Source organism: Mugil cephalus, chromosome 16, assembly GCF_022458985.1.
Source record: "Mugil cephalus isolate CIBA_MC_2020 chromosome 16, CIBA_Mcephalus_1.1, whole genome shotgun sequence".
Lineage (NCBI taxonomy): Eukaryota > Metazoa > Chordata > Actinopteri > Mugiliformes > Mugilidae > Mugil > Mugil cephalus.
The window spans coordinates 11486672-11499906 of record NC_061785.1 but is presented as its reverse complement, the minus strand read 5'-3'; the positions used below and the strand labels follow the sequence as shown (position 1 = coordinate 11499906).

The 13235-nt window shown below is 45.0% G+C and overlaps 1 protein-coding gene across 4 annotated transcripts in view; it reads left to right on the top strand.

Moving 5' to 3' along the window:
* thrab (thyroid hormone receptor alpha b) overlaps nucleotides 1–10539 on the top strand; it is a 132679-nt gene extending 122140 nt beyond the window's left edge. For all 4 annotated transcript variants that reach the window (XM_047610080.1, XM_047610079.1, XM_047610081.1 and 1 more), the window contains 3 exons: nucleotides 211–357; nucleotides 2251–2509; nucleotides 2889–10539. In XM_047610080.1, the coding sequence (XP_047466036.1) occupies nucleotides 211–357; nucleotides 2251–2509; nucleotides 2889–3139 (657 nt within the window). In that variant the 3' untranslated portion in view covers nucleotides 3140–10539. The remainder of the gene's footprint in view (nucleotides 1–210; nucleotides 358–2250; nucleotides 2510–2888) is intronic.
* The last annotated feature ends 2696 nt before the right edge of the window (nucleotides 10540–13235 follow it).

Here is a 13235-nt window from a genome sequence, read left to right as displayed (position 1 = left end):
ATCAGACTTAACTGTTTACAGTGATATGTTTCTGAAGAAGACACACATGATTAAATATTGTCAGGGATTCTTTTGCAGGATAGATAATTACTTGCTTTGGCTTTCACCCCTTTCAGATCAGCCTGAACTTTTCCCTTATCTGTAAATTCTCTCTTAACCGTGCCTCTAATATCCCTCCACCCCCACCCCCCACCCCTCCACCACTTGCAGCCAGACAAAATTGGCCAGTCTCCAGTCGCCCCCACGTCGGACGGAGACAAGGTGGACCTGGAGGCCTTCAGCGAATTCACCAAGATCATCACTCCTGCCATCACCCGCGTCGTCGACTTTGCCAAAAAACTGCCCATGTTCTCTGAGGTGAGTGGTGTTTAATTGTCTTGAAGAGCAGAGGGGGGGAGGGATGGGGAACCGTAACATACTCCAGACTCCTGACAGGCTGAGTGTGTGTTAGCTGAAGAAAAGTCTTAAGGGTTGTGTGCAGTGGAATTAGCAGCTTATGCATTTGAAGAAGACCTCAACACATAGGTCTTCAACAGGGGATCTGTGACCCCTAGAGGGTCTGCAGAGGTACTGCAGTTTGGTCGCAAAATCTTTGGTTGATTAGACATTTTTTAGATGTATTTTTTTTGTAATTTTCCCCCACAAATTTAAAGAGAGCGTATTCAGTCCAGAGGTGAAATCCCATGTGTGGAAAACGTGGAAGACCCCTGCCTTAACATATAAGTGATCACAGCCACTCGTGGCAAAAATTTTCTACGTCAAGAAAAAACTGTATACGGCAAAAACGCGATCAATTACATATTTCCTTTCGCAAGTCAGTGTGCGTGTGCTTCGGGAAAATGAACACACATGCTCTCTTTGTTGCCGCCGACAATCAGCGAAGCCCTCTCCCACTGTTTGCCCAGCTTTAATTAGCAACACGTAATCATGTTTTTTTTGTCTCCACTGCTTGTAATGAGACCTTGTGTGATTGGATAATTATCAGGGTGGCAGAGGTATTGTCTAGAGCGACAGCTGCAGTGAAAAACGCTGTGTGACTCTGCAGTTCAGTGCATTACAGCAGGAGGGAATCCATACATCACGGATACCATTAAAACTAGGGCTAGTAAAAATCTAAATCAGCGTTTTTTTAAAGTAAAATTAATTCAGATTCTTCTACTATTTTTGCAAATATTAATAATGTGATAGATATTACTGGTCAAATGACTGTGTAATGAGATACAGGCACATCATTTTAGTATTACAGACACCAAAGCAGACAAGCAGTAATGTTTAATGTCTTTAATTCACCATGTGGCAGATTATATTTTGAGAGACTGATTGAAGAGGCGGCGGTAGGGAACCTGTTTAGTTTACATGAGAGCAGGTTGTGCTGCTGCAGTGAATTAGTGATAAGAATGCACAGAAACAAAGCCGGCGTTCGTTTAGCCACTAAAAATTAATCAGTTGCTTTCCCGCTAATTGATGCAGCGGTAACCGCATTATAAGCATTTACTTTAGCCGTGCCCCCCGGTTACAATTTTACAAGACAAATCAAGCCGATGAATGCCAATTAATCAGCTCAGCAGTCGAGAGCAATAACGAGCTTACGTCAAGGTGAGATTCATTCAGCACAGCGGAGTGTGCGCGGATCTAACCGAGCAGGTTTTAGTGCAGAGTCTAATATCCATGTAAATCAGGGCGTAGTAGTTCATCAGTAGAAAATAATGTCCGTCTCTTTCCCCTCATGTTTTTCACATCTGCGCCTTCCCTTCTGTTAATATTGCTCCTCTTCCTTTCCTCTGCCGTTATTTCTGCCCAGCTACAGTGTAGCAACACATCCCATATGTCACAGAATGATGTATAATACGTAGGGATGCTCCGAACTGAGTACAGATTGTTTATGTAACAGTTTGGCCAGTATGTGCCAGGAAAGCGTTTTGTGGTTGGTTATAATTTTGTGGGAAAAATTGGAATGTAAGTAATCAGAAGATGATTTAATCGTAAATGGAAAATCCGCGAGGAGGACTGGAATGCGTTGCGGTCCTGTGGTTCATAGACCAGGGCTCTGTTCAGTTCCGTCCACCATGTAGGCTACATACATTGGGCGAAAGTGTGCACTCTTCAAGACTTAGTTATGCACAGTTATGCACAGGGAATAAACGCAAATGGGCTGAGATCACCCTCTCACCACCGTGTTCGCCTGGTGGAGTGGCGCCCCCACTCTGGGAACTTGCATTAACGAATCAACAAACATGTTTTGCTCTCCAGCTGCCTTGTGAAGACCAGATCATCCTGTTGAAGGGCTGCTGCATGGAGATCATGTCGCTCCGAGCGGCCATGCGCTACGACCCGGAGAGCGAGACGCTGACGCTGAGCGGGGAGATGGCCGTGAAGCGCGAGCAACTGAAGAACGGCGGCCTGGGCGTGGTGTCCGACGCCATCTTCGACCTGGGCAAGAGCCTGGCGCAGTTCAACCTGGACGACACGGAAGTGGCGCTGCTGCAGGCCGTGCTTCTAATGAGCTCAGGTAGTAGCCGGTTTAAAAAACCTTCGTCTGGTCTGTTCAGCCCATGTGGGTTTTTGCATTGACGGCGTTTCACGGCTAGCTTTTGTGTAATTTTGAAAGTGAGCGTTTAGTATTCTCCGCTCTTGGAGACTCACTTCCATGATTTATTACCCTCTGCTGTACAATCCCCCAATGACAGCTGGGACAGGCTCCAGCCTCTCCGCAAACCTCTCGAGGACAGGCAGTAACAGTAAACGAACGAATGAAGATTATTTTCAAATGTTCCTTTCTCTTTCCTCCCTCTGTTTTTGGTTATATTTCCCCGTCGCTTCTCTCTCGAATCCACATCAATAATGTTTAGCTCCCCTGAAAACCAACCCGTCTCGCTTTCGTCCCGCAGATCGCTCGGGCCTGACCTGCATGGACAAGATCGAGAAGTGCCAGGAGACCTACTTGCTGGCGTTCGAGCACTACATCAACTACCGCAAGCACAACATTCCCCACTTCTGGCCGAAGCTCCTAATGAAGGTGACGGACCTGCGGATGATCGGGGCGTGCCACGCCAGTCGCTTCCTTCACATGAAGGTGGAGTGTCCCAACGAACTCTTCCCTCCGCTTTTCCTGGAGGTCTTCGAGGACCAGGAGGTGTGAAACACAACGAGGAAGCCGGGGCACGATGGGAGATTATTTTACTATTTTTTTTTAAATTTTTTTTTAAGGGGAAGGATGGAGAGAGAGTCCTCTCGGCAGGAATCTGCTTTTCTCCGGCATCACATTTAAAGTATGTGGTTTTAAAACTGGAAGCAACAATAACAGAAGCAACACACCAGCAATAGGAGAGCGAAACAAACACCTCTTTCTCCTCCTTATACGCACCCCTGTTTTAAAAATCCATGTGGGGGCCCTTCTGTCTGAGCATAATGTCTTATCTATTAAGAGTTGTAGCCATTTGCCAAGACACGTACACAAACATACACACACACACACAGCACAGATACACTTACACCACCACAGCCTGTTCCACCTCAGTTCTTCAGAGCAGTGTTCGCTGCGGGGGTTCCTTACCTCTCCTTGGTTCTTTGTAGCGGTCACAGATTTACACATTTTGAAGCCACTGTTTCCAGCTTCGGAGCTGGCCAGCACCTCTCAGTATTACTTCTGAATTAGTGCTAAGGCAGTCAGTTCAGAAAATATGGACAATGTTATTTGTCACCGTCAAGCAGGCACACGCAGACACTGCACATTGAAATTTCAGCCGCTGTGTTAAACATTACTTCTGGTGCATAGTAACTGCAGTAAAAGCAGGTCCACCAGACCTAGTTATCAGTTACTCAACTCAATCTGAGCCGTTACATCTGTTTTTGGAGCTTCTTCTTCAACTACTACTACTACTACTACTTCATAGATCCCAGTGAAAACCGGTGCTATATTTATATAAGGCTACTCCAGTTTTTTTTTTTTTTTTTTTTTTTTTTGGAATTGTGTTGTCTACCTTGGAAAAACTTGTAAATCATGGCTCCATATCTACCTTCAGTTTTGTCATTGGACCGGCTCCTGTGACATACAGCGCACACACACACACAAATACGCACACACACGCACACACACACACAGACAGACACAGACGAGCAGATTTGCCTTGTCATTGCCTGCGCTGCTCGTGCTAGCAGCCTGCCATCTTATAAAAGACAATTAAACCCTTCTCCCTCCAAGGGATTGTCCGTTGCGGTGAATAAAGGAAAGAAAGAGGAGAGAGAGGGGGAGGGAGGAAGGGATACAGTTAGAGGGAGGAGGAGATAGAGGGATGAAATACGATGTAATATCACGACTGTGGACTCACAGTCAGGGGTCAGAGGTAAATCTGCCACACCCTGCCTCTAAGGAGGTCTTGAATAGCAGCAACCACCAGCAAGACAACGAAGCTCATCTTACAACACACACACCCTGATTCTCTCTGTGTCTGTCCCACACTTTATGTGACACGCACACACACACACACACACACACACACACACACACACACGAAACATACGAACATGAAAACACACATCACCTCAGAGTAACGTGAATGCCTCATTTTACTGTATGCACTGCACGGCAGTGTGGATACACAGCCCTAACCTGCAGGGTTTGTACAGAGTCCTCTCCTCACGGACTCAGCTCAGTGTGGCCCCTCCAGGCTTCCATACACATTTGCCTTTTTTTTTACCATGGGTGTCACTGAGAGCAGGCAAACGCCAAGAAGGCTACCATTTACCTCAAAGTGGACACACCCCCAGGCTGGGGCAGCGATACTGCCGCTGTGGTGTCAGACACTACCTCACCTCTGTGGACACAGGGCAGCTGCCCACAGCCTACACACAGACATACACCATTCAAGCTGGCGCATGTGTAGATTGACACACAGACGTGCATAGTTTCTACATCGGTGCGCACTTGGTCATGGAAAAGACAAAACACTTGCAGAATACACACACTCAGTGCTATCACTTGGTTCAAATGAAATACCACTGAAGACAGGAGGGCCGACCATTTCCCCTGGAAGGTTTTCACCGACTCCTCCAGGGAATGGTACCCACCACTTGTGGGTTATCTCTTTTTTTTTTGTTATATGGGACCAAGTGTCATCTTTTTCCGAAATTTGGATTACCCGTTTCCGCGGAGAGCGGAAGCCGACTCACAGGATCATCGAAGGACGGTGTGGATGTGCAGCCCAGCTGACACCCGCCAAAAGCAAGCAGGAGGATCGATAAGAGAGTAACTGAAAACCCATGCTGGCCGCGTCCATCGAATTAGCATGCATAGAGAGAGGGCAGTTTCCGTCTGCAATCGCGGCGACGTTCCACAGTACACTTGATACATGTTTTCAATGAAATAAGCTCTTTCTTGTGAAATTTGCGGTGCGTCTGACATGAAAAGATGGAATGTTCTCAACCCGAAAACGAACAACCCCACGGCTCTTTTAGTCTCGTCCAGTTTCCCGGTGCTCGCCGCTATACCTGTAGAATCTCACGTCCAGTAACCCACGAGCAGATATCGCAAGCGTGCTCCGCCAAAACGACCATTCAAGAATGTTGATTTGATTAGAGAAGCCCGCTCTGTTCATTCCAATTCCAGGGGGCCAAGCCACGTCTAACTGGGTTTACCACTCTTACGAGAAGAGAATGAAAGAAATCAGAGACTAAGAAAAGTCATTTTATATTCTATCCCAAGCAGTAGTTCTTACTGGGCACTTGTAAAGGATTGGGTAACCTCTCAGAAAGTACCTGAGCGGAGGGGGCGTCATGTGGTCGAGATCGCGGGCAAACGTCACGGGCGGCCGCGCCTCACTGCTTTCGAAAAATCCGAGCGCCGCTGGGAGGAGGAGGTAGGAACTGGAGCGCCACCTTTGGGCACAGTGGTGTCGCCTGGTCCGAATCCCTTCCTCTAACGCACCTCCACTCCCAGAGATCCGTCACCCCTTCTACCCTCCACTACTCCAGCCCTAGACATTGCCCTTTTTGTGGAGCCTAGCTCAGATCGGGGCCCATCCCCATTATAAGAGACCCCACTCAGCCAGACTGATGGGACTTTTTGCACTACTGCAGTGGTCCTCCCCATTCACCCCCTCGCCTGTACGGTTTAATTGGCCCTTCCCTCGGTATTGCTTATTAGTTTTCCCCGACCAAAAGTCTCCCTAAATTGGTTTCCTAAGCTGCTCTGTGTAACAGAGGCTGGAAGATGCAGTGGGCTCAGTCCCAAACCTGTCCTGTTGTCAGTATTAGACCAACAGCACATAACGAGCCCAAAACAGGGCGGAGAGAAATCTCCGCACGGAAGAGTTGGGATGGCCGAGTAGCACTTGTCCTTTTGTCCCCGTAGAATTCATTGTCCCGTCGTCCCTCTTATAGCAATATCAGCCCACTTTTTTAGATTCTGAGCCCCTCCCCATCAATCATCACCTCCTCTTTCCCACCCACTCACCCCCTAGCTGTCCCACCCACCCACTCACCCCCAGGTTCGGCCCAGAATCGTCGACACCAAACAGGATCCAGGCCTCTCCCTTGTGAGACAAGGCTGGCCATGACTGCCCCCTAGGGCGGCGCCACCGAATGTATGCGAACGGGCGAAGCAGCAGCGAGAGACTTGAGTGCGAGAATGCGAGGATGCGAAGAAGAAAGCGTGGGACAGGAAACACAAAAGCCAGAGGGCCCTCGGCCCTCACTGCCATCGCCGACGCGGGTGGGAGCGGGAAGATGTGGCCGGTTGTAGAGACGATGTTAACACAAAACGCGCGGATGACCGGGAGACGGAGATGTAGGGATGTCTCCCCCCGGGGTTCCACCCCCACCCCCCAACCCCCCCGACACAGCCCCCACACGAACCCCCCTGCTCCCACGCCGGCTGACAACCCCAAATGCCCCCCCACCACCCCCCACCCTCCTCAGCTCCCTCCACAAGGATAACCTCCGACTTTTCAAACGGTGAGGATCGGGAAGCGATCCCACATTCCAGAGATGCCGGTTTGGAATTCCAACACATCTTTGTAAAAGAACTGAAAAAGAAAAAAATAATCGATGTCCTTTGTTCTCGTGAGCTGACTGGGTCTATGTGTGTAGGGGTTATAATGCTGCTTTACCTTCTGAGTCTGATTTAGATTAAGAGAAAAAAAATATATATATGAAATGATTATAAATCCATAAAACAAAAATGAAAAGAGATGACTTTAAAAAAAAAAAGACTCCTGAACAAATTTATTGGAGATTGTTTTTTTTTCATTCTATCATTGTTTTCTTATATTTCTGTTTGTTTTTTGACGCTTAAACTGCTCTGTGTAAAGGAGAAAAAAAAAACAGCTGTAGTCACTTTTTGACCATGCGTGCAGTGTAACATAGAAAATATTTCACTTCTTTTTCACATCTATAGTTTGTGTTTATAAGCCAACTGATCTGTGCGTCTGTGTGTCTGTCCAGTTGTCCGTCCCCTTTTATCAGGAGGAATTTACAACCAACAAAACAGGAATTTTATTATTTTCCATATACATATATATATGTATACATATATATATGTGTATGTATATATATTGTTTTTGTTTTTTGTTTCTTTTTTTTTTTTTTTTTTACAAATACAACTTTGGAGAAAAAAAACAAATAGAAAAAAATAATGCAACATAAAACTGAAAATGTGGAGAAAAAAAAACTGAAACACAATCTTGTCATACCTCACGCAACACAAAACTCAAAGGAACTTGGGAGGAGTCATATTTTGCAGGCACATGTGAAAGTTCAGAGATGCATATATAGATTTAAAAAAAATAATAATAATAATGTACATGTTAAGATGCTATGTGCTTGTGTGTATGCATAAGTTACAAAAGGAGGCTTCCCTCAACCTTTGGCGCCCTGTATCTTATCGATTTGGCTCCCAGGTGATGGGCGACGCGACGTACATGCGAGGAAAATGTCTGGAGAATCCGCCTGCCGACGCGCGTGCTTCTCCGACATCGAGGCACGCTCTAAAGACAGTTAGCTTGTGAACAATGTGAATGGCCCAGAGACTGAGGGATTCTGCCTTTTGTAATGGCTGAGTGTTTTATGGTATTGAATGTAGCTGACAGGAGGGGGCTGGACCTGAGCCCAGCACCCACGACCTAACTTCCACACACCAGCAGAGAGGATAGTGGTGTCACGTAGACGTTACAAACAAAACCAACAAAACTGAGAATATATATTGCCCGTCTGCAAGGTGCAATACTATGTTATGTACTTTTGTATGTTTTGATTTTCTTTTTTGTTTTCTTTTGCCCATAACCAAGGATGTAAATACAAAAGAAACACTCAAGAGTCATTGTAAAAAGGAAAATTTAACCGCTCCATCCCACTGTCTTGTAAGCAGAAGAAAAAGTAACGTGTAATGCTTGTTACATCTTTATGTGTGCGCCCTATCACATGTGCATGCGGATCCATATTCAGAAGTGCCCCGTGACATTAATCATAAACCCTGTGCCTCCTCTTGTTTGCAAAAGAGATGCATTCCCCTCATAAGTTCACGACGACATGCTACACACGGATGACTACAGTTTTTGTGTGTGTGTACGTGTGTGTGTGTGTGGTTGTGTGTGTTCACCTATGGTTCTTCCAAACTACTGATGTGGGTGTTGCCAGCGGCCACGGTAGCTGAAGGTCAGCGGGGGCAGTGGGGCTGTTTTGTTGAGCTGGGGCGGGAGGTGGGAGGTGGGCGGTGGAGATATGAATAGAACATAAGGAGGTCGTTATTTGCAAAGCAAACATGGCCGCTGCACACCCACATCGTAGTTGGCGAAATCTGAAGTTTATTGGCTCATTTGTCCGCCATATCAGTGCCTCCATAAAACCAGCCCGGAGAATCTTGGAACGTCGGCCTTTGAATGGGAGCGGTCCGAGAAATATCACTTTACCGCTCGAGGCCCCGTTTACACACTGGTCGGTTCGGATTCCCGTGTAGCTGCACCTAAAATCTGGTCGAAATGCGTCGAATCCCAATTAGGTTTCCTGAGATCTGCCCAAGACGCACAAAATTAAATGCGAACAGGCCCTTCAGCGGTGACAACTCCTTGAACTGAGTTCTAGATTTTCAGGTCGCGCCACTCAAAGCTTAAAGTAATTTCGGTCGACGCCAACTGAAAGAGGAGTCGCTTCCAGACCGCATGTGGAGCTTTCGAGGCTGGTTTTACGGAGCTACGTAGCCCATTCCTCCATAGATCCTTGGTTTTTTCCTCACATGTTGACACATTGGCAAGGGTGCAGATTGTTTGTAATGTCTTTGGTTTAATGGTTGTGTTTGGTCCCCCTCTATGCCAAATGTAGAGTTTGTTAAGACATGCAAGTAGCAGGATGTCTATGCAATCGCCCTCCAAATCCCTCCCGAGAGACGAGCTCGCAGTAACAACGAGGAGCCGGTCTCGGTCATGAAATCCAATTCGGCCTGGCTTGAATTCCAGAGGTTCTTTGCTTGACCCAAAGACCCTTGCTACTTCGTGTGGGCAAGAGCCCCGGACTGTTGGAGCGAGCTTGGCCTCCAGCCCAGCCCAGCTCAGCTCGCTGGCAGTCTGGGTCCCAGAGAAGTCGGAGGGGTAACTGGGGAGGTTGTGGAGGATAAGAATTCTATGAGATGTGCTGTTTTTGTAAAACTGCTCAGAAAGTGGTGTATGTGTACGTATATGTGTGTTGTTTGGAGGTTTGGGCGCTACTCATGTATCTCTAATGCGATGCTCTCATTGTTCGGTGTGTTAAGGCCACAAGAGTCTCAAATTCCAAGATTCAGACCAGCCCCTGAATTCAGTAACTCTGGAATATGGGTGTGAAGCTTTAATCTTTGTATCCTGCGACCAAGTTAATGTAGTAGTATTTGAATTTGTCGATGTCCGTACGTGGGTTGTAACGTAGCATAGGAAAGTTTACTTGACCTCTGCTTTCGAGGTGTGAGGGCAGAGTTTGGCCCGATTGCAATCATAAAGTGAAAGGAGAAAAATAAGATATTGCCCCATTGAGATGGTCACCTAGAATATGCTGACCCTCTATTTTACTTGAGCACTTAACTTTAAAGCACTTTGAATGGCCCAAGCTCACTGTAAGTGAACGACTCTTTGAACATAAATATTGTGGCAGTGTAAAAGGATATAAATTGCACCCAAGCCAAGTGCCTTTTGCACCATTTAATGTTTTTTTTTAAAAAAATTCGCTAAACCCGAAAAATAAACCAGTAGTCTCGACTAGTTTAGTTATTTTTCAAAGAAGTGCAATAACTGCGTGAATGAATCTTGTTGCGTAATTCTTGACCAATCAGATCTCTTTTTTTTTATATATATGTGGAAATAGTGCACCTTTCAATGAGAGCATCAGCAGGACCCGGTCCACACACACAGACACAGACACACACACATGCACACACACATCCACTGACCACTTTTTGTGACTGGGTAAAGGAAGCTATTGAAGGATTCTCTCAGGTAAAAAAAAAAAAAAAAAAAAGGAAAAAAAAATTACAAAAAATGAAAACAAAAAACATTTTCTAATAAATGATGATGAACCTTAGATGAAAAATCATTGTTAGCTCATCTTTTTTTTGTCTTCACCAATGTACATTTTTCCACTTCTGTGTTTGTTCCTGGACACAAGTCAGGATGAACAGGTGTAGACGTTCAGGTTCCCGAGAATTGGAGCATGAGTCTACCTGAATACTCAGCCCTCTTTGCTTTCTTAACCCTAAACGAAAACAGATTTCTCCATGTGTGGAGGTGGGAGAGTGTTGGTATTGTTCGGTTGGGAAGGTTTGTGCGTTGCACAAGTTTTTCCTACGGAAGCCTGTTCCTGCCAGGAAAAAAAAAAAAAAAAGAAAAGCTTAAAAGTCAAAAATGACAAAAATAAAAGGAAGGCATCAATATTTTGAGCTTAAAAAACAAAACAAACCCTTTACTTTTGTCAAAATGATGAACAGTAACGAAATGTCTTCTTTTTTTGCCATCTCCTAAAGTCCGTTATCTCGCCAAATCCAGATTTAGAATTATACTTTTGTTGTAAAAATCACTTTTTCAATTTACAGTTAGAATTGTAAATGGAAAATAGGTGAAATATTTGTAGTGACAAAAATTAAGGTGACGCATAAAGATTTTATATGACTAAGTAAAACCTTTTAATCATGTAACAAAAATTTAAACTTTGATTCTTAATTTCAATGTAAAAGTTGATTGAAAATCTAAATTTCGACATTTCTTTTTGTTGATGCCTTTAAATTCTTTTAATTATTGAAACTAGTAATATACAAAAATAAAAATGAATACAGTGCCAAACATTTGATGCATTTTTTACTGAAAAGATACAAATCTTTAATGTATCTCAATTTTTTTGTAATGTCCAAATTTGTATTGTATTTTTTTTTCTTTTATTATTCCGTACTTTGCATCATTTTTCTATTATTTTTTTTTCCCGGCAGAAAGGGTTACCACTGAAATGAAGATTTTATTAAGGTCATCTTATTTTTATTCCAAACGTCCAATCTGAGCATTTGATCCAAAATAAAACCCATTTCTCACAGATTGCCCAAAAAATAAATAAAACTAAATGAATGAGAATAATTCATTCCTAACCGACAGTAACGGTGCCAGCAGCAATATCCAGCTCTCCCTCATCCAGTTGGCTTATGGTGTACATGCAGCAGTACGTGGCCCCCATATAAGCCAGGCACCATCCACCCTCAGCGGGGGGAGGGGGGGGCAGAGGAACTGGCTTTGTCCTTTCATCCACCGTTCTATTTTTGTGTGCTTATTGTTCAACTTTGTGATGTGCGGAAAGGCTGGCACGGCTCGAACCAAGGCTGTGCATGTAAATAGGAGTGTGCATGTGAATGTCAGCGTCCACCGTGCCGTGTGTATGTGTGTGAATGCTTCGCTACAAACGCCTGTGTCGCTGATTTCTGATCGACCTGCTTCGCTTTCCCTCCCAAACCCCCACCTCCCCCGAAGCACCCTTTTAGGCCGCGATTTGTGACAGAAGTCTGTAAAAGAAAACAGAGTCCTGCCATAGACTTGTATTATTTCCTTTGAAGAATGTAACTAATGCTGATCATAGCAGGCTAGCTGAGAGCAAGAAGGATGGGGGATCCATTGCTACTGGAGGGGCGTGAGGTTGCAGGAGATGAAAACGGAATTACAAGACCGGGTAATATTTCAAAAGAAAAGCTGCAACAATCCAACAAACAACTATCCCATTGCTGTGGTATAGAGTAGATTACTTCCATGGCTGCCCTTCAAGACTTTGCAATTTTGCTTTCAAATGATGGCCTTATTGATTGGTTTCGTATCCCTGCTCCACGGTGGTGTTGTTCTTCAGCGAGTTTCACCGGAGGATTTATGAAGCCCCACGCTAAGAAAATGCTGCGGCGTCCGATCCAGGGGGAAAAGACTGTATTAGTGAGCGGGGGTTGTAGAAATGGAAGACTCCTGAGAGGGATTTTTAGGCTACCGCCACACACCATATTAAATGTCTAAATCTGAGCCAATACTCCCTTTGTGGCCACATTAGAAAATCCATAGAGAATACTGAAACCCATGAGCCGAACCATGTAATCAGGATTTTTGTTCCAACTGAGTGTTTGAAGCGTAATTGAGTGTTAACATACGGCTTGGTAGTGAACCTTACGCGTTAATGACTGAGTAAGAGGAGTCAAATAGAGTGTAAACAGAGTTGTATTGATCACGAGAAAATAACCGCACCAACTCACCCCATTCCTCATCCAGTTTCACGTGAGGTCCTTCGCTCGCTGCCGTTACCAATAGCTTTGAGTGGACACTGTCCTGTATTTGCCTAGTGAACCAAATCCCATTTGAGAGCGAGGAAGAACACGCGCAGGCGTTTCATTGTGTGAACTATAGGTTTTGCGCTGCTCCGACTACGTAGATTTATTGTCATGGGGGTATTTTTGTAAAAGGGTGGGAAATCACATGCCTAGACAGCTAAGAATGTACACGGATTAACTCATCTTTTAATAATAGCCTATCAATCAGAGATATATAAGATCAGAGATTAGAGAAATTATAAGCAGGGTCTATCTGTGCTTATGAGAAATATATGCAATGTTTTGTCAGGTCGAAATACAAGGTTTTGAATCGGTTCAGAACTGCTCAGGTTTGATGAACCGGCCTCAAAGGGTGCTTTCTGTCCCCCCTGTGCTCGTTGTGTCCCACGTGTCGCTTGTCCTTCTGTTGTGTCAAATTCACTCATTTACACCATCA